The 27,561-nt window shown below is 38.8% G+C and overlaps 1 protein-coding gene and 1 long non-coding RNA gene across 2 annotated transcripts; both read left to right on the top strand.

Annotated features, from left to right (window-relative positions):
• On the top strand, nt 14,605–23,720 carry LOC109233317 (IAA-amino acid hydrolase ILR1-like 3). Its single transcript, XM_019399156.1, has 5 exons — nt 14,605–15,110; nt 21,874–21,999; nt 22,102–22,416; nt 22,507–22,635; nt 23,159–23,720. The coding sequence occupies exons 1-5, from the start codon at nt 14,754–14,756 to the stop codon at nt 23,540–23,542; spliced, it is 1,311 nt and encodes a 436-aa protein (XP_019254701.1). The 5' UTR covers nt 14,605–14,753; the 3' UTR covers nt 23,543–23,720.
• On the top strand, nt 25,169–26,605 carry LOC109233916. The gene is made up of 3 exons (XR_002069106.1): nt 25,169–25,671; nt 26,033–26,319; nt 26,398–26,605. It is a non-coding gene; the product is annotated as an uncharacterized LOC109233916 (long non-coding RNA).

Raw genomic sequence — 27,561 nt, 5'->3', positions numbered from 1 at the left:
CTTGATTTTATTTTCTCGACACAAATTTATTGTCTACAATAACAATTTAAGCAAGAAAATGTTGAATTTGGTAATAAAATGAAATGGTATGGGAATAAAATTTCTGATCTTGACTAAGGAAGTAATTCACTAAATAAGAATAAATTCATTAATGAAATCAAATGGGTATAAAATAGGTTTGAGAAAATAATTCATTTTCTCCTTCTCTAATTTCGATTTCATGGAGATTGGAGAAGAAAGAGAAAGTTGGCAGCGAGGCGGATCCTTTTTTTGGGGCGGTCCGATGAAAACCCGGGTTATGTGGGTTTTTTTTTTAAAAATTTTTGATAAGGATTTATATTTAGACCAATGCGACGGTGACATGTGGATATGAAATAATTTTTTCCCAGATAATTCCGTTAATAATAAGGGCATAATTGAGCCACTAAGATAACGGTAGGGACATTTTTAGCTCAATTGGTGGACGGAGGATATTTTTGCACCAAATCAAATAGTCTAGGGATAGTTTTAGCCCTTCTTTTATTTAGACGCCCAAACTTAGGCTAGTCCAATTGAGGACCTGAACACATATATTGTTTAAAAATATTGGATTATGGAGAGTAGGATTTAGCTTGAGGCGTGTCAAGGGCACTGTCCTTAAGGATATTTCGTCCACACTATGATGAACAAAAGTAGGCATATACCCCAGGATTCAACAAGCTCTTTGTGACGACCTAAAGGGTCATCACCTGTTTCCTCATTCATTCTGTGCTTTCGAGGCCTTGAAAACCTCATTTTACTTGTCTCGATTTGCGTGCGCAGTCCGGGCGCGTAGCCGGAAAGCTTTTTATGTTGAAATATGTGAATTCTGTGAAAAATTTGAAGAATTTTGATATTAATATGTTTAAGGTTGACTTCGGTCAATATTTTTGGTAAACGGACCCGGACTCGAGATTGGACGGTCCCGGAAGGTCCGTAGAAAAATATGGGACTCGGGCATGTGCCCGGAGTCGAATTCCGAGGTCTAGAGCCCGAGAAATGAATTTTTCTGTGAAATTATTTTTCTGAAATTATTAAGGAAAATGGAAATGAAAATTGATTAAAAGACTGTGGTATCGGGCTCGTATTTTGATTCCGACACCCGGTACAAGTCTTAAATATGTGTTAAGCGCTTTCTGTAGAGTTTGGTCGAAATCGGACGTCGTTTGACGTGTTTCGGACCTAAATATCTAAAGTTTGAAGTTTATGAAGTTTGAAAGGAAAATGATGATTTTGAGGCTTGATCCAATGATTTTGAGGTTATTTTGGCGAGTTGATCGCTCGAGTAAGTTCGTAAGATGTTATTGAGTTAGGGTGTGTGATTGGTTAGGAGCCCCGAGGGCTCGGGAGTGTTTTCGGAGGTGTTCGGGGTGGTTTTGGACTTAGGATGATATCAGATTTTCTGCAATTTTTACACAGGGATTTCCTTCTTCGCGATCGCGCTCTTCCCCACGCGATCGCATAGCACTAAGTCGTCTTCCTTCGCGATCGCGTCTTGAACCACACGATCGCGTAAGCCAAATCCTTGGATCCCCAGTAGTTCTTCTACGCGATCGCGTAACTCTCCACGCGATCGCGATGACCAGTCAGTGGTACCCTTCGCGATCGCATCCCTATTTCCGCGATCGCGTAGGGCAATTTTGCCCAGCGAATTTTTAAGTTAAAAACAGAACAGTAGCATGGGATTTTTCATAAAAACACACGAAACCCTTTCTTCTCCAAGCACTTAGGCGTCCATTGAAGCTCCCTTTCATCAAAACTTCTTGGGTAAGCATTGTTCAACTTGTTTCCTTTAATTTCCTTCATTAATTAGTGAATTCCTAGCCCTAAAAACTTGAAATCAAGGTAGAAATTATGGGTTTTGGGTAGAGTTAGGATTTTGAGAATTTTGGGTGATTCAACCTCAATATGGGGTTGAATCTTAAAACAAATTATATATTTGCACTCGTGGGGTTATGGGTGATCGGGTTTTGGTCCGAGCCTAGAGTTTGGACCATGTGGGCCCGGTGTCTAATTTTGGTATTCTTGGAATAATGCTAGAAAATTCATATCTAGGCTATGAGAAATTGCCATTGAGTCTTTATTGATATTGTTGAATTAATTATGCCTAGATATCACTGTATTGGAAGTGGAATCACGAGGTAAAGCGATAGTTGAGGATTAAGTGGATTTCAAGGCTTTGAGGTAAGTGTTTGATTTAACCCTAGCTTGAGGAAATAGGAGTTGAGTCTTGTTGCTAATTGCTATGTGATCGAGTACGATGTATAGGCATGGTGACGAGTATCTATACATTGGTGTCTAGCATGACCGTGAGTCTTATAATGTGATTATCATGATTTAGTTGTGAACTCTGTATTTATTGGAGGATTTCTATATGTTGTGAATAACATGTGAACGGTATATGATCACTTGATTCTTGGGNTTGCGCGCCGCAACAATGATACATGATAAATGAAATGGGTCGGGTTGCACGCCGCAACAATGATATTGTGGAGCGGGTTGCACGCCGCAACAATGGTAATTAAGGGCCGGGTTGCACGCCGCAACAGTTATTGATACAATGTGCTTATTGTTGAGTATTAGATTCTTGCTCGCTGTAAATTCTAAGTTGCTTTAGTTTGTTACTCTGGATTATTGTTATTGTTGTAACTCCCCATAGCATGTTTCCCCTCCCATGTTGGTAATTGCTTTGTATTCGATTTCCGCTGTATATCTATAACTGCACAGGTTTATGTGGTGTCCAGTCTAGCCTCGTCACTACTTCGCCGGGGTTAGGCTAGACACTTACCAGCACATGGGGTCGGTTGTGCTGATGTTACACTTCTGTGCATTTTTGCACAGGTCCAGGTTTTGAGGAACAGCAGCAGCAGTAGTTCGGAAGCAGGCGATTCATATTCACGAGACTGAGGTAGCCTTGCAGGCGTCCGCAGGCCCGGCGTCTCTTCTCATTGTTTTCTTTTAGACTGTTGCGTCCTTGTTTCGAGACAGACAGCTGTTATATTTCTTTCAGACCTTTGTATTTAGTTTATTCTTAGTGGTTCGTGAGTAATGTGACACCAAATCTTGGGTAGAGGTTGTTTTTGACTATTCCGCGTTCTAAATTCATCATTTTAAGACAGACTTCCGCTATTGTTCTTATTAGACTTTATGTTCTATATTGATGTTATAGACTGTTAAAGATAATTGCTAGTGATGGAACGGTAATTAAGTTGGCTTGCCTAGCTACGCCGAGTAGGCGCCATCACGACTCTGATGGTGGGAAATCCGGGTCGTGACACTCTTCTAGTATAAACTAGGAGCAGAAACAACAAAGATTGAATATAATAAAACTCAGCACAAAAAAAAAGGAGAAGATATTTTCTTACTTGTTTTTTCTTCTATTCAAAGTGACCACAAAAGACTTATATAGTCCAAATAATAATTTAAAAAAACGTTGCTAGTATAATAGCCATTATGGTTATACAAAGATAGATTTGACTTTTTCAAAACTAATATAAAGAATCCCATAATAGCTATTCAATTATCAGATTTAATTTGTAGAAATTGAAATCACACTTGATAGTTATCAGTTACAAATATTAAAGAAATATATTAAAAATATTTAATGTAATAAAGACCCCATTAAAAGAATGAATCTAGACATGATTTTGAATATTTCTTTTTGAATTATCAAAATTATTTTTTTGACAATCCCCCACATTACTCAAAAAGGATATTAAGCAATAGAGCAAAATAAAATATTTCACTGGGTTTTCACATATGAGCATAATGCATCGAATCTGGTATCTCTTGGACTATGAACCAGACCTAGATAAAATAAGATTAAACTTATAGAATAATTGGTGAAGTTCAAAACTTCTATGAACCAAGAATTCTATTGTAAGTTTAGTGTCTTATCTATCACATTGTACTCCCACCCACTTTGTTGTTTATCCCGGTTTTGCGCTAATAGGCCATGCACGCGCCTGATTTTCGTGAGTGCTCTAGAAATTTTTGCAATAAATTTTATAGGAGCGGTCCCACTCCACACTCATATAGGTCCATCCATCAAGTGTATTCTGCAGCACAGTACACCACCTATAAAAGGCTATGGATTAGTGGATTAAGAGTTTGATAACTCAGAATCACATTCCTTGCAGACTTGCACTATATGCACACACACTATACAAATAGACATAATTTAATAGTGCACAGTTGATCAACTAATGACTTGTTATTACCCATATGAACCTACTTCATGGGATCTCAAATCACATAGGTTGGGTTACCATCATTGTCGATACATCTCAAAATGGCAAAAGTCTCAACCCCTCGATGTTTCACTTATAAGTCAAAGGATCGGCCAAATCCTTTTTTGACTACACATAATATATATAAAAAAGTCTTATCTCTAAGCAATTGCTTTATGACATTATATCTTAAGAAAAATGTGTCTACTCTTCCCATTGAAAGATTTATTTTCTTACCCTGGTTATTGCACCTTGGCAAACACAATTAATCGATATAATTATTATCGGTTTTAACTCGCCATGATGTTTCTTAATCAATCTCACTTCCAGGCAATTTTAATACCACAACCCACCAAAAGGTGATCACACAATCACTATTGAGCTTTTCTCATCTGAATATGAGATTCAATATAATCACTGTATCTTTCTAATACAGTGAAAAATTCACATACAAGATACTAACTCGTAGTATTTCTCAAGTAAGGCATAAAATCATCTCAAATGAAATGAAACTTGACTTCCATGCAAGTGCATTTTCAAACATCTTTCAATACATAAGAATTTATTTTATTCAAGTACCAAAGTAAAAATTTTTAAATATAGAAGCAACTTTAACTTCTGCAGAAATATCTTAAATCAGTAGGAAACGGGTCATAATTCAATGATTTCTTCAACCAAATGACTAAGAGACCCGAATCAACAAACTTTCCAAAGCCAGAAATACAACATATATTTATCCTCCAATACAAATTTTTGCCACAAAAAAATCTCAATTTTGTAAAGCTTAATTCTAACATAATAAATAATTTTCTCACTTTTTCTTTCTTAGGATCGGGCTATATAACTCTGTACACCACGGTCCCCCACGTTTTTGAAAATTTCAGGTTAAGGAGATAACTTTTTCACAACTCATCAAGAGTTCTACTTTCACTAAAATAATTGGAATTAGCTACGAACGTCGTCGCTAATCTGTCGCTAAATCGCCTGGAGCTAGCATAATTTTTTGATAATTTATCGCTAATCCGTCGCTAAATGAGATTAGCAACAGATTTTTCTGTTTAGCTACAGAATTTATCCGTCGCTAAAATCAGATTTTTTTAGTAGTGTTTTTTTCGATCTTATATGTATCAACTTCATGCCAAAGTTCTACCTAATATCTCATGAGAATAAGCAAAAAAGAATAAAAAACTAAGGAGATATTAACTTATGCGTACCTGGTATACTTAAATATTATGTCATACACAAACATATCAAGTGGAACAAGCTACCGTGTTTAAAGTCCACCAGAATCCAATTTTTAGGTCCAAAAGTACGAATACAGCAGCAACGATGTTGAAAACATGAACGTGAATAATATACTTAATTGGTATTCTCCATAAGAATAAAGTGGTAAATATCCTTAAGATTATTGTAAAAATATTAGATTTTGGAGAGTATGTTTTAGCTTGAGGTGTGTCAAGGACACTGTCCTTAAGGATATTTCGCCCATACCATGATGAATAAAATTAGGCGTATCCCCTAGGATTCAACAAGCTCTTCTAGTATAAACTAGGAGCAGAAACAACAAAGATTGAATATAATAAAATCCAGCACAAAGGAAAAAGGAGAAGATATTTTCTTACTTATTTTTTCTTCTATTCAAAGTGACCACAAAAGACTTATAGTCCAAATAATGATTTAAAAAAAAACGTTGCTAGCATAATAGCCATTATGGCTATACAAATGAATAGATTTGACTTTTTCAAAACTAATATCAAGAATCTCATAATAGCTATTCAATGGCAAGATTTATGTTGTAGAAATTGAAATCAAACTTGATAGTTTATCAGTTACAAATATTAAAGAAATATATTTAAAATATTTAATGTAATAAAGACTCCATTAAAAGAATGAATCTAGACATGATTTTGAATATTTCTTTTTTGAGTTATCAAAATTATTTTTCTAACATATATTAGATACTCTTTGGGAAAATTTTGAGATAATGATTTGGTTACGAGTCTTTTGTTTAACGGAGCAGGAGTTTATAATTGATTAAATTCTTTTTTAATTGACCTATTTTATTTTTATTTGTTATAGCAAATACTTGTTTGACCAAAAAGTGTTGAGCCTTTTAGTTAAACTAATTAATGAAGAAATTAGAGGATAAATCTTAGCCAAACATAATTCACTTTAGATCTAAACATATTGAATACGAGAATCACGTGAGACCAAGCTTACATAACATTCCTTAGGATGATTAAAGAACATCAAATGTAATAAGCTTACATCTTTGACACCAAATTGTTTTGTATCTGAAAGAGCGAAGGAGAAAGAGAAGGAATCTCGTTGAGAGCTAAGAGATCTATCTTTATTGATTCAATAGTAACGATTACAAAAACTTGTAACCAAAATCTAGACTTCTACTTTGTTGTTGGAGGTCTCCTCCCGTTCTTCTGTTTCTTTTTCTCCCCTGGGAGAGCCCCCCCTCTTCTTGCTTTCTTCTGTCATATATATATATATATATANATATATATATATATATATATATTGCCATCTTTCCCTTTGTCCAACGGTCTTTAACCAGCATAACCCTACTTGAATATACCCCTCTTTACTCGCTCAAGCGTGACTACATATATTCTGTTGTGCAAGCCTTTCGATGGCTCGATCTCGGCAGTGGCCGAGACACTCGTCGCCATTACGCCTCACGGGTACGTCCATGGCTTGGTCGACCCCTTTCCATTCCTTTTAATGATAATCCACTTGTGGTCAGATTTTGACCCATACAGTTAGTCCCTCCGCTTGTTGGAGTCGCCTCTTGGTGAGCTCGATGGGGTTTTCTGTTGATTCAAAAGTTAGGAGAAATCTGATCGTTATGTGAGGGTCGAGGTCCTTATGGCAAGGTAGCGACGTGACGCTTCAAGAATCTCCTTGAACCGTTACATCAGTTCAGAGTTGGGTCGTCACATCAATTCATGATATCATGAATGCTTATTATGCGTCATTATGGCGCACGTTTCCCAGGCGTCGTATCATTTCCTGTGCCCTTTCCATTTCCTGATTGGCGGCTCTCGGATTTCCCGTTCGGGACATTTACGTTTCTATAAATAGGGGAAGCCTCTTATTAGAATGTTGCGCTTTTCAATTTGTCTAAGAACGAAATTCTGCAAACTTCCTCCTCCTTCTCTATTCTTTTATACTTCTGCTTTTGCTAGAGTTTGTTGTGACCATTAACTTTTTTCCTCCACCATTCTCATTTGTTTCGATCAAAGAAGACAAATGGGTAGTACTCCTTCTCAATCTGATAGAGTTATCGGTGCTCCAATACCGGAAAGTGACGTATCCCTATTCGAGGAGGGAGCGGAGGTGGTGGAAGACGAAGGATTTCCGACAGTGAATGAGGTAGTTCCTCGTCCTGGGAAGAAGAGGACCGATTTTAACACCCCTGCTAGGGATGAACCGAAGCCCGTTCCTTCCACTATGGATGAGGCGACGATCGCGGCGCTCAAAGCTAAGTGGGGAATCCCTGCTCATATCGACATGGTGTTGGCATGGAAGAATATTGTGCATCTGCACCGCCCAGGATACTGCGCGTTCACGCGTAGCCCTTTGTTGTCGGGTACACGCTTCCCCTTCCCTCCCTGGTGGTAGACTTCTGCCGTTTCTATGAAGTGTGCCCGGCTCAACTCTCTCCGTACACGTACAAACTCTTTCTCATGCTCATCAAGTACGCAGAGCTGGCCGGCCGAGGAATTTCCCTGGGGCACATGCTTCACATCTTTGTCCCCCACTTTCTATGGGGTACGATGATCCATATGCGCCATTGAGGAACCAAGAGTTTGGTGGTGAAGATGGATGATAAGGCCAACCTGTTTTTGGAAAAACTACTTCTATGTGCGGACAGAGCACCTCGTGGCGAACCCGGCAGAGTTTCCAGAGACGTGGAACTTCGCTTGTGAGTTTTCCTTTTACTTTGCGATTTTTCTTAAGACGGTCGCCGATCGTCTCCCTTTAGGTGACACTGCTGAGGACTTGTTTTTGCTTTTGCAGCCGAGAGACTACCTCCCCCGCTATTGCCGATATCCGCGAGAGGGTGAGCACAATTCTCCCCTACACGGTGGGGATTCGTGATGGGCGTCCTTCCATGAGAAGTTTGGGCGCAAGCCTCTTACCGGTGAGTCGGCCTGTTGTAGTTTCGCTTTATTTTTTGCTTTATAGTTTAACTTTGTCATTATATGATCTAATCCTTCCTTGTTGATAGGTCAAAGAGTGCGAAGGACGAGGGCTCCTTCGCTTGCATTCCGTCAACCTGTCCCCCCTACCCGGCCTGCACCCGGGCCGAAGCTGTGCGCGCAGAGGTTGCTCCCCAACCAGAGACTCCGATTCTCGCAGTCCGTTCAACAGGAGAATCTTCCCGTATTGGTAGCGGAGAGGCCCCATCGAAGAGACGACGGGTAGTGTTGGAAGAGGCTTCTCCAACTAAAATGTCTTCGAGGGGAGACCTTGCCTCGGTGGTGCCCGACTGGAGGTGGTACCAACCCGACCGCGGAGGTAGCGCCCGTTGTGAGCATTCAAGGGGATAGTGTGACGGAGAGGCGGAGCTCCGAGGTTGCTGTTGCTGTTTCGGGCGGCCCTTCGACATCTCGGTAGGACCATGCTCCTTTGACTTCTCGGGGAAGCGTGTCATGGTTGAGGATTATGAGTCCGAGTCCGACATTGATCCTGAGGACATGAGGATATTCGAGGAGGGTTTTATCCGAACTGTGGTAAGAGCGGAAGCCCCTTCCCGAATACTCGAAATTCCATTGGATCTCAATCTGCTCCAAGACACGGTGGACTGGTGCTGCAGTTCAATCTTCTATGTTCCACCGCTGAAAACAGAGCTCTTCAGGATGTCAGCGACTCCGAGCTATCACGTATGTGGCCGCGATGGGCCTAAAGGTGAGTTCCCCTTTATTTTCTTAGTTTCGTAGCTTTTTTGATTTTACACTGACTCTTTCTTGCTCTTCTTTTTTTTAGACTTACATGGTGGAGGTTGAGAGTGCTCGTAGGGCCAAGATCTTTCTGAAAATGGCTGAGAAGTATTGGCGATATCGCAACAGCTGCCGGGAGATGCATGAGCAGCTCAGAGCGGGTGTAGTGAGCTTGAGGAGTAACTTCATGTCAAGGATGAAGAGTTTGAGGTGGGAAAAGGGGTTGCCGCGGAATGCGAGGACCTTCAGGTGAAGGTATCGTCTCTACGAGCTGAGCTTGAACAAAATGCTACTAAGGTCGTTGCTCTGACTATGGAATGGGCGGAGAAGGTGGACGAACTGGAAAAGAAAGTGGCCGATATGGAGAGAGCAGAGAACGCTCGAGTATCGGCTTTGGCGAGGGCGGCGGACTAGAGAATATTATCTGCGTCCTCCCGTCCGAGCAAGAGTCTGAGAGAGCGACGGCTACGCTAAGGGAGGCATGGCTCGAGGAGAAAATTGGTGAACTTGATCGAGACGCTTCGATCTTGGGAGACCGAATTACGGCTCTCAAAGCAGAGAAGGCGCAGTTATTGGCTCAAGCTCCTCCTCAAGAGTCTGCTTCGGCCACTGTTCCCCGCCGCTTGTATGAGCTATGGGTCCATGTCGAGGCCTAACGTGATATATACAAAGGTTTATGGGAGGCGGGAAATGTCCCAGAGGCCGCCTTTGAAGATGTTCTGGCGAAGGCACGCGAGGCTCGCACTGTCTGCGATTACGACCCTGCAATGCCGGAGGCTGGAGAGGGCGTTGATGTCGAGGATGGGCTCCCTTCTGATGATAAGGATGTTGGGGAGAACGGCGGAGGGGAAGAAACTGAGTGAAGCTTTTGCTGCAACCTTTGTCTTAGTTTTTTTTATTCTTTTGTTGTTTATTTTCATCTTTTTCTTGAGGGCCCGTTTCAGCCTTTTGTAGGGTACGGTTGTCGTGCATGTATACTTGAATGAAATAGTTGCTTCGCCTTCATTTGTGTATCTTTTGATTTTCTGTGATGAGTCCCTAATCTTTTTAATTGGGCATTCGACCTTGCCTAGATCGCGTAGGATCTCATTGTATGAGTCCGAATGAAGTCATTTTGGATTTGCCGGTTCGGGTGAGGTTAACTTCTGATTTGCCAACTTAGGCGGAACCGACCTTAATTCAAATGAGGTCGAATTTAGTCTCTCCATCTTGGGCGAAGTCCATTTCTGACATATATTCGAACGAGGTAGAATTTGGAGTCGCCATCTTGTGCGAAGTCAATTTCTGACTTATATATTCGAGCGAGGTCGAATTTGGAGTCGCCATCTTGGGCGAAGTCAATTTTTGACTTATATATTCGAACAAGGTGGAATTTGGAGTCGCCATCTTGGGCGAAGTCAACTTTTGACTTATATATTCGAACGAGGTCGAATTTTCCTTTCATTTGGCGATGGCCGATGGCCATAAGGGTGTTAACTCGAGCGAGGTCGGAATTGTAATCCATTGTAAATTCGAACAAGGTCGAACTTTCCTTTTATTTGGCGATGGCCGATGGCCATAAGGGTGTTAATTCGAGCGAGGTAGGAATTATAACCCATTGTAAATTCGAACGAGGTCAAACTTTCCTTTCATTTGGCGATGGTCGATGGCCATAAGGGTGTTAATTTGAGCGAGGTCGGAATTGTAACCCGTTGTAAATTTGAACGGGGTCGAACTTTCCTTTCATTTGGCGATGGCTGATGGCCATAAGGGTGTTAATTCGAGCGAGGTCGGAATTATAACCCGTTGTAAATTCGAACGAGGTTGAACTTCCATTTTATTTGGCGATGGCCGATGGCCATAAGGGTGTTAATTCGAGCGAGGTCAGAATTATAACCCGTTGTAAATTCGAACGAGGTCGAACTTTCGTTTCATTTAGTGATGGCCGATGGCCTTAAGGGTGTTAATTCGAGCGAGGTTGAAATTGTAACCCGTTGTAAATTCGAATGAGGTCGAACTTTCCTTTCATTTGGCGATGGCCGATGGCCATAAGGGTGTTAATTCGAGCGAGGTTGGAATTATAACCCGTTTTAAATTCGAACGAGGTCGAACTTTCCTTTCATTTGGCAATGGTCGATGGCCATAAGGGTGTTAATTCGAGCGAGGTCGGAATTGTAACCCGTTGTAAATTTGAACAAGGTCGAAATTTCCTTTCATTTGGCGATGGCCGATGGCCATAAGGGTGTTAATTCGAGCGAGGTCGGAATTTAACCCGTTGTAAATTCGAACGAGGTCTAACTTTCTTTTCATTTAGCGATGGCCGATGGCCATAAGGGTGTTAATTCGAGCAAGGTCGGAATTATAACCCGTTGTAGATTCGAACAAGGTCGAACTTTCCTTTCATTTTGGCGTTGGCCGATGGCCATAAGTGTGTTAATTCGAGCGAGGTCGGAATTGTAACTCGTTGTAAATTCGAACGAGGTCGAACTTTCCTTTCATTTGGCGATGGCCATAATGGTGTTAATTCAAGGGAGGTCGAAACTATTACCCGCTGTATTATTTTCATTGGAGAACATTACTTTTCCCCATGTCCTTTTCGCGTGTGTCGGGGAAAGTCTCTGTTCACTTAATTTTGCTTTCATTGGAGAATATTATGCGTTTCACGGGCGAGTCTCAGTTTTCTTGACTTTTGCTTTCATTGGGGAGTACTGTGCGTTTCATGGGTGAGTCTAGTTTGCTTAACTTTGCTTTTGTTGGGGATTGTTTTTCAACAGTCGACCCATGTCGAACCGTTTCTGTTATTCATTGTATGGTACGACTTAGGGGGCTTTGCTCGGTTGTTACTTACGAGATAGCATGGTACGAAGCCTTTTCCTGGGGTGTTTTGGTGGCGCTCGTCCCTCGTTCGCATACCTATGAGAGTGCTCGTGTTCCTGTTCTGAACCAACAAGAGAGCGTGATAAGTTAAACCCAAACGAAATTGCCTTACCTTGGCCTGGAAAGTCGATGAAAGGAGGAACGACGCTGTAGGGTCGCTCGCTTTGCCTCGTACTCGAATGATGGTTTCAGATTTGGCAGCCGTGTTCGGCTTCACCGTTAATCGAGTCTAGGCTTCTCGCAAGTTGGACTTACATCTTGCCCGTTGGGGTATCGAGGCCGAGTCCCAGTTCGATATGCGCAAACAATAAGGGAAAACATATTATACTTTGTTCATAAATCATCCAGTGCGTCTGGGTACGAAAATAAGGCAGGATATGCCAACTATTTTAAAAGGTCACACAGTAGGCTGTCATCCCTTCCTAAGAGGTGGAAGTACATGCCGGTATACAAGGTGAATACATCACATGGGATTGCGGTCATGCCAAGCGCATAGTGACCGTGGTTCTACTTTAAACATGCATATGACATGCCAAACCCATCGTTGCAGGTGAGCATGGGTCTTGCATAGATATCGGTCACAATTTTTCTATTTTATGTATAGATCTGACCTAGATTGGTACGGTTATCTAAAAAACTTATCTATCGTTCTTTTCGAGTTGGTGTTTGTACCGAGATGGTGAGGTTGTGATAGCCTGGAAGTAATACTTGGCTAGTTCTAGATCTAAAGGAAACTAAAAAATTTGGCTAAGAAATCTCCACAGCCGGCGCCAAATTGTTTGACCAAAAAGTGTTGAGCCTTTTAGTAAACTAATTAATGAAGAAACTAGAGGATAAATCTTAGCCAAAAATAATTAACTTTAGATCTAAACATATTGAATACGAGAATCACATGAGACTAAGCTTACATAACATTCCTTAGGATGATTAAAGAACATCAAATGTAAATGGTAAGCTTACATCTTTGACACCAAATTATTTTGTATCTGAAAGAGCGAAGGAGAAAGAGAAGGAATATCATTGAGAGCTAAGAGATATATCTTTATTGATTCAATAGTAACGATTACAAAAACTTGTAACCAAAATTTAGACTTCTACTTTGTTGTTGGAGGTCTCCTCCCGTTCTTCTGTTTCTTTGTCTCCCCTGGGAGAGGCCCCCTCTTCTTGCTTTCTTCTGTCATATACTCTGTTTTAAAATGCAGAATTGGGACTCGCCCTGGGGCGGGGCACTCGTAAAACGCTCCTGGGCTTATGTGTGGGGCTTAGTTCCGTGAGACGTACGCCTCGACCGTCGTGGCTTACGCCCCGGACACGCCCAACGCCTTACGTACTGGGCTCGCCTAATAGAACCTTGTAAATCCTCAAATTTTCTTAATAAATCGTTAACTATTCAAAATTACTTTTTTTTCTTAATCATGAATCATTAAGTTGAGAGTATTTTATGTCATAATTAAAATAAAATTTATTGCACATTATCCACTAAGATTGCTATGATAGTAAATTTTAAATAAAACTTTCGGTTAAAAGTATTTATTTATTAACTTTTGTTATGTCTTTATTATATTAGTCCATAATTTTTTTATAACTATTTTCCTAATTTTTTTTTCATGTTACGAAATACAATACTTATTAATTTAATAACTCAGTATTAGCTAGTATTTATAAATAATTAGTTATCATGATATAGGATGGTGAATTATGTGTCACTTTATTAATTTGTTGAAATAAATGATGCTAGAGATCTCATACTTACATTTTGAATAGTATTTTTATATAAATTCTCTTTTACATAGAAAGCATATTAAATAAAAGGAGTATTTAAAAAAAAAAATCAAATTATAATACGAAATTCTTTCAAGATTGATTATTCCTTAAGATATACATATAAGATTTCGCATCGAATACGTACTTTTGATGTTTGAGTTGTAACGATGTTGCAGCTAATTTGCATAGTATGATATATGTCATACTTTTTGTATTATTCGTAGTTGAATTATAATTTATGAATATTTTAAATAGATTATTTGTTATAATTTTGTGATTTTAATGTAATTTTTATAACTATTTTTATTTTATATTATTTTAAAATTCTTGAAATTAGTAAAATTTAAAGATCCGTGGGACTTACGCCCCATGTCTCAGGGCTTACGCCTCGCCTCGTCAGAGGTAAAACGCCTCGCCTTACGCCCCCGCCATTTAAAACATTGGTTATATATATATATATATATATATATATTGTCATCTTCCCATTTGTCCAACGGTCTTTAACCAGCATACCCCTATTTGACTATATCCCTCTTTACTGGCTCAAGCGTGACTGCATATATTCTGTCGTGCATGCCTTTCGATGGCTCGATCTCGGCAGTGGCCGAGACACTCATCGCCATTACTCCTCACGGGTACGTCCATGGCTTGGTCGACCGCTTTCCATTCCTTTTAATGGTAATCCACTTGTAGTAGATTTTGACCCATACAATACTTATATATCTAATGTTTAAGTGGTTAATTTATTCACGTAACAAAAGAAGACAAACAAAAGATTTTCAAAAATTTAAGCCCGAAATATTTAATAGGAATACTTTATTATAAGTCGAGGTGTTCAACTGAATAGACCTTAATTCATGTCAAATTTGGAAAAAAACAATCAATGATGTCAATTCGTTGAAAGGAGCACGATCAAGCCAAAGATTGTTGGATGGGTTCGTTCTACGTTTACTTCATGTTGGCACTGCTATTTGCTAATTTCTTTCAAAATTCATGCGTTCTGCATACTAGTACTACTACAAGTGAGCTTTTAACAAGAGAACTTTTGGAATCGGCGAAGCAGCCGGAGTTCTTCGATTGGTTGAGGAGGATCCGTAGGAGAATACATGAGTACCCAGAATTGGCTTTTCAAGAGCACCAAACGAGTCAACTCATTAAAAATGAGCTGGACTGGCTCGGCGTCAAGTATTTGTGGCCCGTAGCTAAAACTGGTTTGGTTGGAACCATTGGGTCTGGATCTCAACCTTGGTTCGGTTTAAGAGCTGATATGGATGCTCTTCCTATTCAGGTTTTTCTCCCTCTCCTTTTTTTCTCTATTTTTTCCTTTTGGTATGTATGGTACGAATGACTTAGTGGGCTTTTGGACATAAGAATTGTAAAATTTCAAAATAAAATTGAATTTTTTACTAAGCGAAAATGGTATTTGAAAGTAGAGTTGTGCTTGAATATCAATATAATTTTGGGTTATTTTTGAAATTTTGTGAGTGATCTGAAATTTTCGAAAAACTTTGAAAATCTAGCAATTGGCAAAGCCTAAATTTCAAGGGAAATCAATAAAACTTTACTTACTTGATACTCAAAGAGCGAATAGCACATGATAACTCTCAACTGTTAAACCTAGTCTTGGAAGCCACCAAACTGCTGTATCAGTTGCAGTGATTTTGTCTCTGATAATATATATTTTCTCTAGCTTGAAATACTAATATCAACATTTAGAAGTGATCAAAGTACTTGATGCTTATTCTCGATGCATGTTACTTTATGGAATACGATGTATTTGCTCTTGTAGTCCATGCATAATTTACATCTTCTTTTTATCCAAAAAAAATGATGATTTGTTTGGCCTACAGTATGATTCTTCAGATTGAATTTCCTCTATTTCAACTCATTCACCATCTTATTATAGCTTTTAATAGTTTTTTGTATTCAATTCCTTTCTTTCGGAGCTGTTCACGCAATATTGAGCCGCTGGCTTGCTGTTTAAGTAGTTACTCTAACTTGCTAGTTAAATTAGTCTCTGATCTATTTTCTTTCTTTACCTCAGCACTCATATTTAAAGAGAAGTTTTATATCCATCGGGAACATTTTAGATTCCTGCTTTAGATCACATTAGAAGTTTCCTCAAGAAAAATGTCATACGCCTTCTACAAATTCATACTTTTGCAGTATGAAGTGTAAGTAGATATACCTGTTACATGTTAAGTTTGTAATGGAATTAATGATGCCATTCACTAGCTCATAACTCCTTGAGCCGAGGGTCTTTAGAAAACAACCCTCTATCTGGTGGTGTCCATCTCACTCAAAAGCCAAAGTAATAGGCATGTGTCTAAGGAAAGTTTCTTTAGTTTGGTAGCCAACCTTGTTGAATTTCTTTGGTTTGGTAGCCAATCTGTTGACTTGGTTTGGTTTGGTAGCCAACCTTGTTGAAATTGTGAAAAGTGTGTGCAAATTGTCAAATATTGTAGGCTTTAGAGAGTGAGGTTTTGGCTATAAAGGAGAGCTTCAACTCTCATTTCTACACACCAAAAATCTCAGACAATACATCTGAGTGAGAGAGAGAGCAAGGTATTCCATAGACTATAAGAAAATAGTCTGTGAAGAAAAATAGAGTGTGAGAGATATTGTAATGAGGTGGAAAAAGCAAAAGAGTGTTTTTGCTTTTGAGGGTGTAGTGGTCTTAGGAGTATTTGTACTCGTTACTACACAGTGTAAAATTTCTCGCTATAGTGATATCAATTGCTCTTCTTGGCTGTGGGTTTTTCCCTTATTCAGAAGGGTTTTCCACGTAAAATCTTGGTGTCATTATTGCTGCATTTCTATTCTTGCTGATTTAACCATAACTTAGTGTTCCGCGTTTATCACTAATACCGTGAATATTATTTTTGCGGGTCTATTCTTTTTCCCAACAAGTGGTATCAGAGCCAAGGTTCTGTCTGAGTATGCTCTATGGTTGCAGCATAGTCTGAACTTCCACATCTAACAAGAATTACTTTGGTCTCCTAATAAATAGTATTTGTATTTGCGATAAACGATGGAAAGTCAACACTAGTAGAATGGTTACTTTAAGTGGCACAAATTATGCCATTTGGAAGGGCAAAATGGAAGATTTGCTCTATGTCAAGAATTTTCACCAACCTGTCTTCACCTCTATAAAGCCTGATAATAAATCAGATGAAGAGTGGAATTTGTTACACAGGCAGGTTTGCGGCTTTATTAGACAGTGGGTTGACGATAATGTTTTGAACCATATTTCTGGGGAGACACATGCTCGGACCCTATCGGAGCACCTTGAAAGTTTGTATGCTCGGAAAACGGAAAACAACAAGATGTTTTTGATAAAGCAGATGTTGGGGATCATGAACCAGTTATTTGCTATGAGCATTAAATTTGATGAAGAAATTCAAGGCTTGTTTCTACTTGGTTCCCTACCAGATTCTTGGGAAGTTCTTAGAACTTCATTATCAAATTCTGCTCCGGATGGTGTGATCTCTACGGATCTTGCCAAGAACAGCCTTTTAAATGAAGAAATGAGAAGAAAATCTCAGGGTTCCTCCTCATCAGATGTCTTGGTGACTGACTCTAGGGGGAGAAGCAAGAATCGAGGTTCTCAAAATAGAGAACATAATAGAAGCAAATCCAAAAGCAGACTTAAAGATATTGAGTGCTATCATTGCGGGAAGAAAGGGCACACAAAGAAGTTCTGCCGGATTTTGAAAAAGGAGAATAGAGACAAGGAAGAACAGAAAGAAGATGGAAATCGTGTGGCCACCGTCACTACAGAAGATCTTGTTACTGTCCTTGGTGCGGATCTGATAAATATTGCTTATGATGAGTCAAGTTGGGTTGTGGACAGTGGTGCCGCATCTCATGTGACATCAAGGAAGGAATTTATCTCATCCTATACTCAGGGTGACTTTGGAACTTTGAGTATGGGTAATGAGACTGTATCTAAGGTGGCTGGTGTTGGAACGATTTGTTTGGAAACTAGTATTGGAACTAAACTAGTTTTAAACAATGTAAAGCTTGCACCTGATGTTCGTTTGCACTTGATCTCTGTTGGTGTTTTGGATGATGAGGGATATGTCAGTACCAATGGTGCTGGAAAGTGGAAGCTCACTAAGGGTTCCATGATTGTGGCTCGTGGGGAAAAGCATCGTGGTCTATACTGGACTACGACCTCTACCTGTGTTGATATGGTGAATGCCTTGAGAGCAATAACTCTTCAACGTTATGGCATAAGAGGCTTAGCCATATTAGCGAGAAAGGACTAAATGTTTTGGCCAAGAAGAAATTGTTGTCAAATTTTGAAAGTGCAAAATTAGAAAAATGTGAGCACTGCTTGGCTGGAAAACAAAAAAGAGTTTCTTTCCAGTCTCATCCTCCTTCAAGAAAGACAGAGTTGCTTGAGTTGGTGCATTCGGATTTATGTGGTCCAATGAAGACAAGGACTTTGGGTGGTGCACTTTATTTTGCTACCTTTATTGATGATTGCTCAAGGAAACTTTGGGTCTACATCTTGAAGACTAAAGACCAAGTGTTGGGTGTCTTTAAGCAGTTTCAGGCTTCAGTTGAAAGAGAAACTGGAAAGAAGCTGAAGTGTATTCGTACTGATAACGGTGGTGAATATTGTGGACCGTTTGACGAATACTGCAAGCAGCAGGGTATCAGACACCAGAAGACTCCTCCTAAGACTCCTCAGCTTAATGGTTTAGCAGAAAGGATGAACAGGACCTTGATGGAAAGAGTCAGATGTTTGCTTTCTGAAGCAAAGTTGCCGAATTCCTTTTGGGTGAGGCTTTGTTGACCGCCGCACATGTTATTAATCTATCCCCTACGGTTGCTTTGCAAGGTGATGTTCCAAACAGAGTTTGGTATGGCAAGGATGTTTCCTATGACCACTTGAAAGTGTTTGGTTGCAAAGCTTTTGTACATGTGCCTAAAGATGAGAGGTCAAAATTAAATGCTAAGACAAGGCAGTGCATCTTCATTGGTTATGGCCTTGATGAGTTTGGTTACAGGCTATATGATCCAATTGAGAAGAAGGTCGTGAGAAGCCGTGATGTTATCTTCGTGGAGGATCAAACCATTGAAGATATTAACAAAGCGGAGAAGCTAAAACCTCCAAGTTCTGAAGGTTTAGTTAATCTTGATCAAGTTCCTCATACAAATGCGGATGACGTTGGTGGGCTCAATGATGATGGTGATGCCCAGAACCATATTCCAGATCAACATATTGATGGTGATGGTGATAACAATGCTAATGTTGATGAGGCAGATGCTTCTACTCACGAAGCTGTGGACGAGTTAGATATTCCACTCAGGAGGTCTTCTAGACCTCGTACTCCTTCCTCCCGTTATTCACCCAATGAGTATGTATTACTCACTGATGGGGGAGAACCTGAATGTTATGCGGAGGCCATAGAAGATGAGCACGAGGATCAATGGATTGAAGCCATGCAAGATGAGATGAAATCTCTGCATGAGAACCATACTTATGAGTTGGTGAAATTGCCTAAGGGCATGAGAGCTTTGAAAAACAAGTGGGTGTTCAAAGTTAAAGCTGAAGAACATAGTTTGAAACCCAGATACAAAGCTAGATTGGTTGTCAAGGGATTTGGTCAAAGGAAAGGTATTGACTTTGACGAAATATTTTCTCCTGTCATGAAAATGTCCTCCATTCGGATAGTTCTTGGTTTGACTGCTAGTCTTGATTTGGAGATTGAGCAGATGGATGTGAAGACTGCTTTTCTTCACGGTGACTTAGAAGAGGAGATTTATATGGAACAACCTGAGGGCTTCAAGGCAAAAGGTAAAGAAAATCTTGTATGCAAACTTGAGAAGAGTCTATATGGATTGAAGCAAGCTCCCAGACAGTGGTACAAGAAGTTTGAGTCTGTTATGGGAGAGCAAGGCTACAAGAAGACTTCTTCAGATCACTGTGTGTTTGTACAAAGATTTTCTGATGATGACTTTATCATCCTCTTGCTATATGTGGATGATATGTTGATTGTGGGCAGGAATGCTTACAAGATTGACAAGTTGAAGAAACAATTGAATAAGTCTTTTGCAATGAAAGACTTGGGTCATGCTAAGCAGATTTTGGGCATGAGAATTACTCGTTCGAGAAACGAAAGGAAGCTTTACTTGTCACAGGAGAAGTACATAGAACGTGTACTGGAGCGCTTCAATATGAAAAGTGCTAAGTTGGTTCGCACACCCCTTCCTGGTCATCTGAAGTTGAGCAAGAAGATGTTTCCTACAACAACGGACGAAAAAGAGAGAATGGCCAAGATTCCTTATTCCTCTGCCGTCGGAAGTTTGATGTATGCAATGGTATGCACTCGACCAAATATTGCTCATGCAGTCGGTGTTGTTAGCAGATTTCTCGAAAATCCAGGAAAAGAGCATTGGGGAGCTGTAAAGTGGATACTCAGGTATCTAAGAGGAAGCTCACATGAATACTTATGTTTTGGAGGATCAAATCCAATTTTGAAGGGCTATACAGATTTTGATATGGCAGGTGACCTTGATAACAGAAAATCCAATACTGGATATTTGTTTACTTTTTCTGGGTGAGCTATATCATGGTAGTCGAAGTTGCAGAAGTGTGTTGCACTGTCTACAACTGAAGCAGAGTATATTGCGACTACTGAAGCGGGCAAGGAGATGATATGGCTCAAGAGATTTCTTCAAGAACTTGGATTGCGACAGATGGAGTATGTTGTCTATTGCGACAGTCAGAGTGCAATAGACCTGAGCAAAAACTCCATGTACCATGCGAGAACAAAACACATCGACGTCAGATATCATTGGATTCGTGAGCAGGTGGAGAACGAATCACTTCAAGTCAAAAAGATTCACACGAGTGAAAATCCTGCAGATATGCTGACCAAGGTGGTACCAAGAGATAAGTTCGAGCTATGCGAAGAACTTGTCGGCATGCACTCAAACTAGAAGACAGTGCTACCTCCTCTAGATGAATGAGACTGGAGGGGGAGATTGATGGTGTCCATCTCATTCAAAAGCCAAAGTAATAGGCATGTGACTAAGGAAAGTTTCTTTTGTTTGGTAGCCAACCTTGTTGAATTTCTTTGGTTTGGTAGCCAGTCTTGTTGACTTGGTTTGGTTTGGTAGCCAACCTTGTTGAAATTGTGAAAAGTGTGTGCATGTCAAATATTGTAGGCTTTAGAGAGTGATGTTTTGGCTATAAAAGGAGAGCTTCAACTCTCATTTCTACACACCAAAAATCTCACACAATACATTGAGTGAGAGAGAGAGCAAGGTATTCCATAGACTATAAGAAAATAGTCTGTGAAGAAAAATAGAGTGTGAGAAAATATTGTAGTGAGGTGGAAAAAGCAAAAGAGTGTTTTTTCTTTTGAGGGTGTAGTGGTCTTAGGAGTATTTGTACTCGTTACTACACAGTGTAAAATTTCTCGTTATAGTGATATCAGTTGCTCTTCTTGGCTGTGGTTTTTTCCCTTATTCAGAAGGGTTTTCCACGTAAAATCTTGGTGTCATTATTGCTGCATTTCTGTTCTTGCTGATTTAACCATAACTTAGTGTTCCGCGTTTATCACTAATACCGTGAATATTATTTTTGCGGGTCTATTCTTTTTCCCAACACTATCTTCACCAGGTAGGGATAAGGTCTGTTACGCTCTAGCTTTCCCAGACCCTACTTGTGAGATTATACTGGGTTTGTTGTTGTTGATTCTCTAGCTCATAAGTAGAGATAGATATAGACCGTAAATTGAGAAGAAGCTCAAAAATTTGTGAGTCTAACTTGTTTCTAAAGGTAACTCTTTTAATTTGCTAAGTATTACTTAAAAGAGCGATATTTCTAACTCAGAGTATTCTCTCTGTGCGTCTGTGGCACGCCCTCTCCCCTCTCCCTTCCAATTACTTCTATTTGGAGAAGGAAAAGGAAAGTTAGAAAAATTGCTCTCATTTTTATCATTTGGTGCTTTTTCCTTTGTTTAACTGTTTTTGCCATTAGAAAGAATTGCTTCATTGAGTAGAATGTTTGAATAGAAGCAACATTATGAAAGGAATTGGTAGAGTGGGAGCACAAAAGCAAGATCGATGGCAAAATGCATGCCTGTGGCCATGATGTTCACGTCGCCATGCTGCTTGGAGCAGCGAGATTGCTTCAAAACAGAACAGATAAGTTGAAGGTTAGAAGAACTAATATAAATTTTGAGATGAACTGCCTACATCCTTTCTTGCTCTTAATTTTCGGGTGAACTGATTTGTGTAACCTACGTTCTAAACTAAAGGGCACTGTGAAGCTTGTCTTCCAACCAGCAGAAGAAGGCTACGGTGGTGCCTCCTATATGTTAGAAGGAGGGGCACTAAACAGGTTTCAAGCAATATTTGGCTTGCATGTCTCACCATTTATGCCCGTTGGTACTATCAGTTCTCGACCTGGTCCTATCATGGCTGGCTCAGGCAGGTTCAAAGCAACGATACAAGGGAAAGGTGGACATGCAGCAACCCCACATAAAACTAGAGACCCAATCCTAGCTACTTCTATGGCAGTTCTTGCACTACAACAACTTGTTTCCCGAGAAACTGATCCTCTGGAGCCTAGAGTACGTATTTGTCCCTTTTTTTCCAAGCAGTTCAAATAATGTTTCAGTTTTTGTTCAGATCTGACGATTTCTTTTTCTGTTGATCTTTAGGTTGTCTCTATTGGATTTGTAGACGGTGGTCAAGCAGGAAATGTTATCCCTGCAAGTGTAGATTTAGGTGGAACATTTCGGTTCATGACATCAGAAGGTTATTCCTATCTTCAGCGGAGGATCAAAGAGGTATGTCTCAGATCTTTTCTCAAGGAACCCGTTCAATTACTCACTATGTTCTAGTTGTCTATCAAGATCTTGTTTGCTATACTTCAAAAATTGTTTTGCGCACTTTTATCAAAGGCGCACTTAAGCCTTGAAGCGAGGCTCAAAACATGTGGAGCACTTCGCCTCGCTTAGCAGGTGCTTCGGTGCTATCATCAAGGCTCTAAGGAATACTTTTCCTTGCCAATGAGCATAAACCCGAAGAGGTGACACTAAACAATTGATATTTCACTCTATTGTAAATTTTCGTCAATTTCTTTGTCCATATATTTGGTATTCATGCTTATAGATATTAGTCTTGGACTATACATAAATATTTATCTTTTTTCTCCATTTGCGCCTTTCTTTGTTAAAGCCCACACTTTATTTGCGCTTAAAACCCCAACAGACCTTAGAGCTTTTTAGTGCTTTCCACTTTTGATAACATTGGTTTTGTGCAACCATACTATTATAGACAAGTAAAATTGCAAATACATACTTCTTGCAGGTGATAGAGACTCAAGCAGCTGTACATCTGTGTTCGGCTACTGTCAATTTCATGGAGGAACTGAGGCCATATCCACCAACTCTAAATGATCCCAAATTGTATGAGCATGTCAGAAAAGTTGGACAAGTCTTGCTTGGTGAGCAAAATGTGCTGCTTGATCCTATTTCAATGGGCGCAGAGGACTTCAGCTTCTATTCCCAGAAAATGGCAGCTGCATTCTTTAGCATTGGGACGCAAAATAAAACTATCACATCTGCTATTATAGATATACACTCCCCCTACTTCACTGTCAATGAAGAGGTTCTTCCTTTTGGAGCAGCTCTTCATGCTGCTGTCGCCATCTCTTACTTTGATACACATGCATTGACGCAACAAGAAGCATAGACATATTGTTCTTGAGCAATAATCTCGCGTGTAAATAAACTTCTTTGTTAGTAGAAAAACATCTATGAGAGGGATCTTGTTTATCAGGAATCAGGCTTATATGCTTCAAGAAACATTTCAATAAGACAGATTTTGGATTGTTTTTACATGGTAAAATTAAACTACTACTTGCAAATGATTGTTCTCTGTTATTTCCTTCCTTTCTTAATCTGACAGTTCTTCAAATGTTGGTTCATAATCTCTTTTTCCTTTGGCATTTTAAATCAGTTCTAGTAAAGAACTCTCAACTTTCGACCTTGAAATGAGAAGAGCATAGATTTTGGTTGGACTTAGGAGTTAGGATGCACGGGTATGTGATATATAGTACTCTTGAGTATCAAATCTTCTTCTTATGAATCTTACTGAATACCTATATACAGTATTGAAACATAGGGGAGTTTTGCATTATTTGGAATTCATCCCTCTGTTTGCTCAAGTGACTGCCTTGGGTTTCCAGAGCTATTTTTGGAGATGTGACGACTGGAAATAAAAGTGGATGAGGTAAGACAATGTGACACTCATAATCATCTACCAGTTAAGGCTTTGTCGATGAAAGAATTACAAGTAAGATCAAAAAAGGTATGAATTTTTACTCATTCTCTTCTTTATATTTGATATTAGGAAAGAGATATATGCAAAAGATGTAATATTTTCCAAGATTGGTGTCGTGAAATGAAGGAGGATGTTGGAAATTATTTGTAATTATATTGTTCTTGCTGGAATATCTTTTTTCCCCCTCTTCTCTATGCTTTTTTCCTTTTGAGGGTATTCATTTATTATGTGGAGATTCTGCAAATTGGTAAATACTAATTCAAAGAATCGGCATCAAATACCAGTATTAAAATGGAGAGTACACAAGTGATGCTCTAAATACGCCTTATTGGAGGATATGCCTAGCCTTACTGAGTGGAATTGATTGCAGCAGGTTATGGTGGTAGAGATGGAGTTGGTGTAAGAATGTTTCCTGGACTTGAGAAGTTGAGGATTAAGTAGTGTCCATTGTTAAAAAGTACTCCAAATCAATTTGAAATGCTGCATAAATTAAGCATTGAAGGAGTTGACAGTGAAATGCCATTGTTGAACTTGTGCAGCAACTTGACATCTCTCGTAAAGCTTTTTGTCAATAATGTGAAAGAGCTCACTTGTCTTCCAGATGAGATGCTAGACAACAACAAATTTTCTCTTCAACATATATCAGTCTTAAATTGCGGGGAGTTTCGTGAATTGCCACAAAGTTTGTACAATCTGCATTCTCTTAAGAGCTTGCTGATTGAGAGCTGCACCAATATCAGTTCTATTCCTTTTCCTAATGGACAGAATTATTTGACTGACCTCCTAAGTCTTGAGTTATCCGCTTGTCATGGATTGACTAGTTTACCAAGTGGATTGCTAGAGAATTGTCGGTCTTTTGAATCTTAGACAGTTTGGGACTGTAGCAACTTAGTTGCTTTGCCTTTACATGTGTGGGAAATGCCTTTACTTTCCAGTATATATATATATATATATATATATATATATATATATTCGTCCTTTCTCAAAGTTGGTGGATATTGAGGCATTCCAATTGTTTTTTAATGGCATTCAGCAGCTATCCTCCTTTAGTACATTGTGGGTGTACGGACATGCACACTGGGTTTCTCTGCCTTATCAGGTTATGCAACTCTCTGCCCTAACAGAGATCCGAATATATGATTTTGGAATCGAGGCTCTTCTTCATGGACTTGACAACCTTACTTCTCTAGAAACATTAGTGTTAGTGAACATCAAACGGCTACAACATCTGGACTTCTTAGATGCACCCAAATTATCGGATATGCGTATCTTTGATTGTCCATTATTAGAAGCTGTGTCGGATCGGCTTGTCAACCTTGTTTCTTTGGAATCATTAATTTTAACAGACTGCGAAAAACTACAGCATCTGCCACCCGGAGCTGCCATGCAACGCCTCACCAAAGTACAGTATCTGCGAATTGATGGCTGCCCACAGTTAGAAGAAAGTTGCACCAGTCGGAGTGGCCCAAACGGCCAGTGGTCCAACATTTACCATATTCCAGAAATTGAAGTAGGTGGGAGGACAATTCAGAACTTACGTAAGTCTCTGTTTCTCTTTCAGTTTGTGAGTTGATTTTCTTTCTTTTTTTCCACGAGTTCCTCTCCTCTCCTTCTCTCATTTAGTTTTCCAAACTTTTCAGTCAGCAAACCAGTGAATGTTGCTATAGTATTGGAGAATTCCATAAATATTGTTTTTAATATTAATTCAATCCTTTTTCTTGCATTTATCTGACGTCAAGAAAAATACAACGTTATCAGTGAAGTGCATGTGTGCTTTCCTTTCAGCATTTGCTCTTTCATTTGAAACCAATGTTGTTCTTCTAATTCTTCAACAAGCGGGGAATATCAACATTTCTTTAATGATGTGGTTTAATCATGAAAATTTGTTCTTTCTCATAGGTAACTAGATCAAATGTCATGCTAGAACATTGTTGTAGCATAAAAAAAAAAAAAAGGGCAGTCTAGTGCACTAAGCTCCCGCTATGCACGGGGTCCGGGGAAGGGCCGGACCACAAGATTTATTGTACGCAGTCTTAACCTGCATTTCTACAAGATAATGTTTCCACAGCTCGAACATGTGACTTGCTAGTCACATGACATCAACTTTACCAGTTACGTCAAGACTCCCCTCCTAGAACGTTGGTGTAGCATATCAAGTGAAAATCCTTGGGCGGCAATTACGTTAGGTAAATTTTCGTTTAGACAAGTTTGTCAAGTTCTTTTTTGCACTCCTTTTCTCAATACACAATTTTATTGTTTAACAGGGTTGGTTATGTTCCACAGAGGAACCGCCACATTTATTTTGTATACAAGCTACTGTAGTGGTCTCTCCTGAGCAAACTTGGAGTCTCTGGTGGGTTGACTAATTTGAAGAGCACTCTGGTCTGAGTTTTGTTCAAGGACAGAATCTGCTGTAGATCTCATTACTCAAATGGTTACTGAACTATCCCAAATTATCTTCTAAAGTTACTTTTCTTTCGTTTGTAACAACAAAGTCACTAAACTATGCCTATTGCACCCAGAAGGTCACTCAACTAGATTTTCCACATTTTGGATTGCCAAATACCTATTTTACCCTCTAAGTTATAAACATTTATCTTCTTTTTATTATTTTTAAACTTTTCAATATGTGATTTTTTCCCTTTTAATTTATATTATGGACTTACCTATAGAATAAATTAATATTATTTATAAATTAAAAAAATAAAAAGTATTTAAGCATATATAATGCTGGAATAATAAAATAACGAGCATAGTAAAAAAATTAATTAGAATAATTTGTTAGTAATAAAAATTTTAGTATCAACAACAAAAATTCAAAAATTTATTTACACAATTCAGAATGAAAGAAATAAAGGTTGTAAAATATACATTACATGCACGTAATATAAAAATAATTTTTTAAATAAGAGTATTTTATACTATACATTATATATTTTTGAAAATTATGCTCAATTATATTATTATGTTTCTACCAACTTTCCGACGACACAAAGTTATGTCACCAGAAAGCAGGAGGATTACTTGTACAGGGTAATATATGCTATGTTAAGGCGTGCATGGAATATATGTAACATAATTGAGCGTAATTTCAAGAATATATTATGTATATTAAAAAATACCTTTATTTAAATAATTATTTTTATATTACACGCATGGAATATATATTTTACAACCTTTATTTTCTTTCATTCTGAATTGTGTAAATAAATTTTTGAATTTTTATTGTTAATACTAAAATTATTATTACTAACAAATTATTCTAATTAATTTTTTACTATGCTCATTATTTTATTATTCCAGCATTATATATGCTTAAATACTTTTTATTTTATTAATTTATAAATAATATATTTATTTTATAGGTAAGTCCATAATATAAATTAAAAAGGAAAAAAATCATAATATTAAAAAGTTTAAAAATAATA

The sequence above is a fragment of the Nicotiana attenuata genome, chromosome 10, assembly GCF_001879085.1.
Source record: "Nicotiana attenuata strain UT chromosome 10, NIATTr2, whole genome shotgun sequence".
NCBI lineage: Eukaryota > Viridiplantae > Streptophyta > Magnoliopsida > Solanales > Solanaceae > Nicotiana > Nicotiana attenuata.
Note: the sequence above shows the minus strand (reverse complement) of the source record. Positions and strands in the feature narration are given on the sequence as shown.

Excerpts from the sequence above, each read along its gene's own strand:
- LOC109233317 (XM_019399156.1), top strand. The coding sequence starts at position 14,754 with ATGGGTTCGTTCTACGTTTACTTCATGTTGGCACTGCTATTTGCTAAT. Across the intron at positions 15,111-21,873 it reads TGGATGCTCTTCCTATTCAG|GAATTGGTAGAGTGGGAGCA; the intron begins GTTTTTCTCCCT and ends ACATTATGAAAG. Across the intron at positions 22,636-23,158 it reads TTCAGCGGAGGATCAAAGAG|GTGATAGAGACTCAAGCAGC; the intron begins GTATGTCTCAGA and ends TACTTCTTGCAG.